This window comes from Parus major, unplaced genomic scaffold, assembly GCF_001522545.3.
Source record: "Parus major isolate Abel unplaced genomic scaffold, Parus_major1.1 Scaffold474, whole genome shotgun sequence".
NCBI lineage: Eukaryota > Metazoa > Chordata > Aves > Passeriformes > Paridae > Parus > Parus major.
Genome location: NW_015379368.1, coordinates 32,580 through 33,827, shown reverse-complemented (window position 1 = coordinate 33,827; position 1,248 = coordinate 32,580). Strand labels below are relative to the sequence as shown.

Sequence of the window (1,248 nt, the reverse complement as noted above, 5' to 3'; positions counted from 1 at the left end):
TGGCACGCCGGCAGGAGCGGGGGACATCGGCCCGCGGGTCCCAGCGTCCCCCGGTGTCATCCTTGCTGTCACACCCGCTCCAGGCACCTGCTGGGAACGGAGCGTCACCGTGCCACGGTCCCGGAGCCACCGCCGGTGCCACAACCGCCCCCGTGACACCGCGGGGGGACCCCCAGCCCCGGACAGGGGGTGTCAGACAGGGGCTCTGGCCAGGCCCAGCCCCTCATCCCACAGCGAGCCCCCAGCCCCGAGGGGTGTCCCCACGGGGTGTCCCCACGGGGTGTCCCCACGGGGTGTCCCCGGTCACTCACCCGTGTCAATGGTGTCGGGAGCTCCGCTGTGCCCCCCAGCGCAGGGAACCCCCCCGTGTGACTCCTCCTTCACGTGGCTGAACTTGGAGTTGGGGTCTGTGTGGGAGAGAGGACCCTCAGTGCCCCCACAACGCCAGGGAATTGTCACCAGGCCGGGGGCTGAGCTGGGGACAGCGGCCCGGGGCACCCGGAGCCATTTCCTCAGCCCGGGACACACAGAGAGATGGGGGGTGGGCTCCGTGGGGCAACCGGGCTGCGGACCCCCGGCTCGGCCTCCGGACCCCCGGCTCGGCCTTCAACTGTGTCCCCAGCCCCATGGCACCCCAGCCCCATGGCACCCCAGCCTCATGTCACACCCTGCCCATGTCACACCCTGCCCATGTCACACCCTGCCCATGTCACCCCAGCCTCATGTCACCCCTGCCCTGGGCACCCCCAGCCCCATGTCACCCCAGCTCCATGTCACACCCTGCCCATGTCACCCCAGCCTCATGTCACACCCTGCCCATGTCACACCCTGCCCTGGGCACCCCCAGCCCCATGTCACCCCAGCTCCATGTCACACCCTGCCCATGTCACACCTGCCCATGTCACCCCAGCCTCATGTCACACCCTGCCCATGTCACCCCAGCCTCATGTCACACCCTGCCCATGTCACACCCTGCCCATGTCACACCCTGCCCATGTCACACCCTGCCCATGTCACCCCCAGCCCCACGCCCCCGACCCTCACCCCTCAGGCTGGCCACCAGGTCGTAGTTGTCGCACATGACCTGTCGGTGCAGCGCCCGCTGCCAGGGCGCCAGCTGCGCCCACTCCTCGGGGGAGAAATACACGGCCACGTCCTCGAATGTCACCTCCTGGAATGTCACCTCCTGGAATGTCACCTCCTGGAATGTCACCTCCTGGAATGTCACCTCGGGGGGCGGCCCCCGGC

The 1,248-nt window shown here is 69.2% G+C and overlaps 1 protein-coding gene across 1 annotated transcript; it reads right to left on the bottom strand.

Moving 5' to 3' along the window:
- Positions 1-6: 6 nt before the first annotated feature.
- Positions 7-1,243, bottom strand: LOC107199162 (KRAB domain-containing protein 1-like; the record flags this gene model as incomplete). The annotated part of the gene is made up of 3 exons (XM_015616503.1): positions 7-90; positions 312-407; positions 1,045-1,243. Coding segments are annotated over 3 exons (379 nt in total), but the record flags the coding sequence as incomplete, so codon positions are not given.
- Between the last annotated feature and the right edge of the window lie 5 nt (positions 1,244-1,248).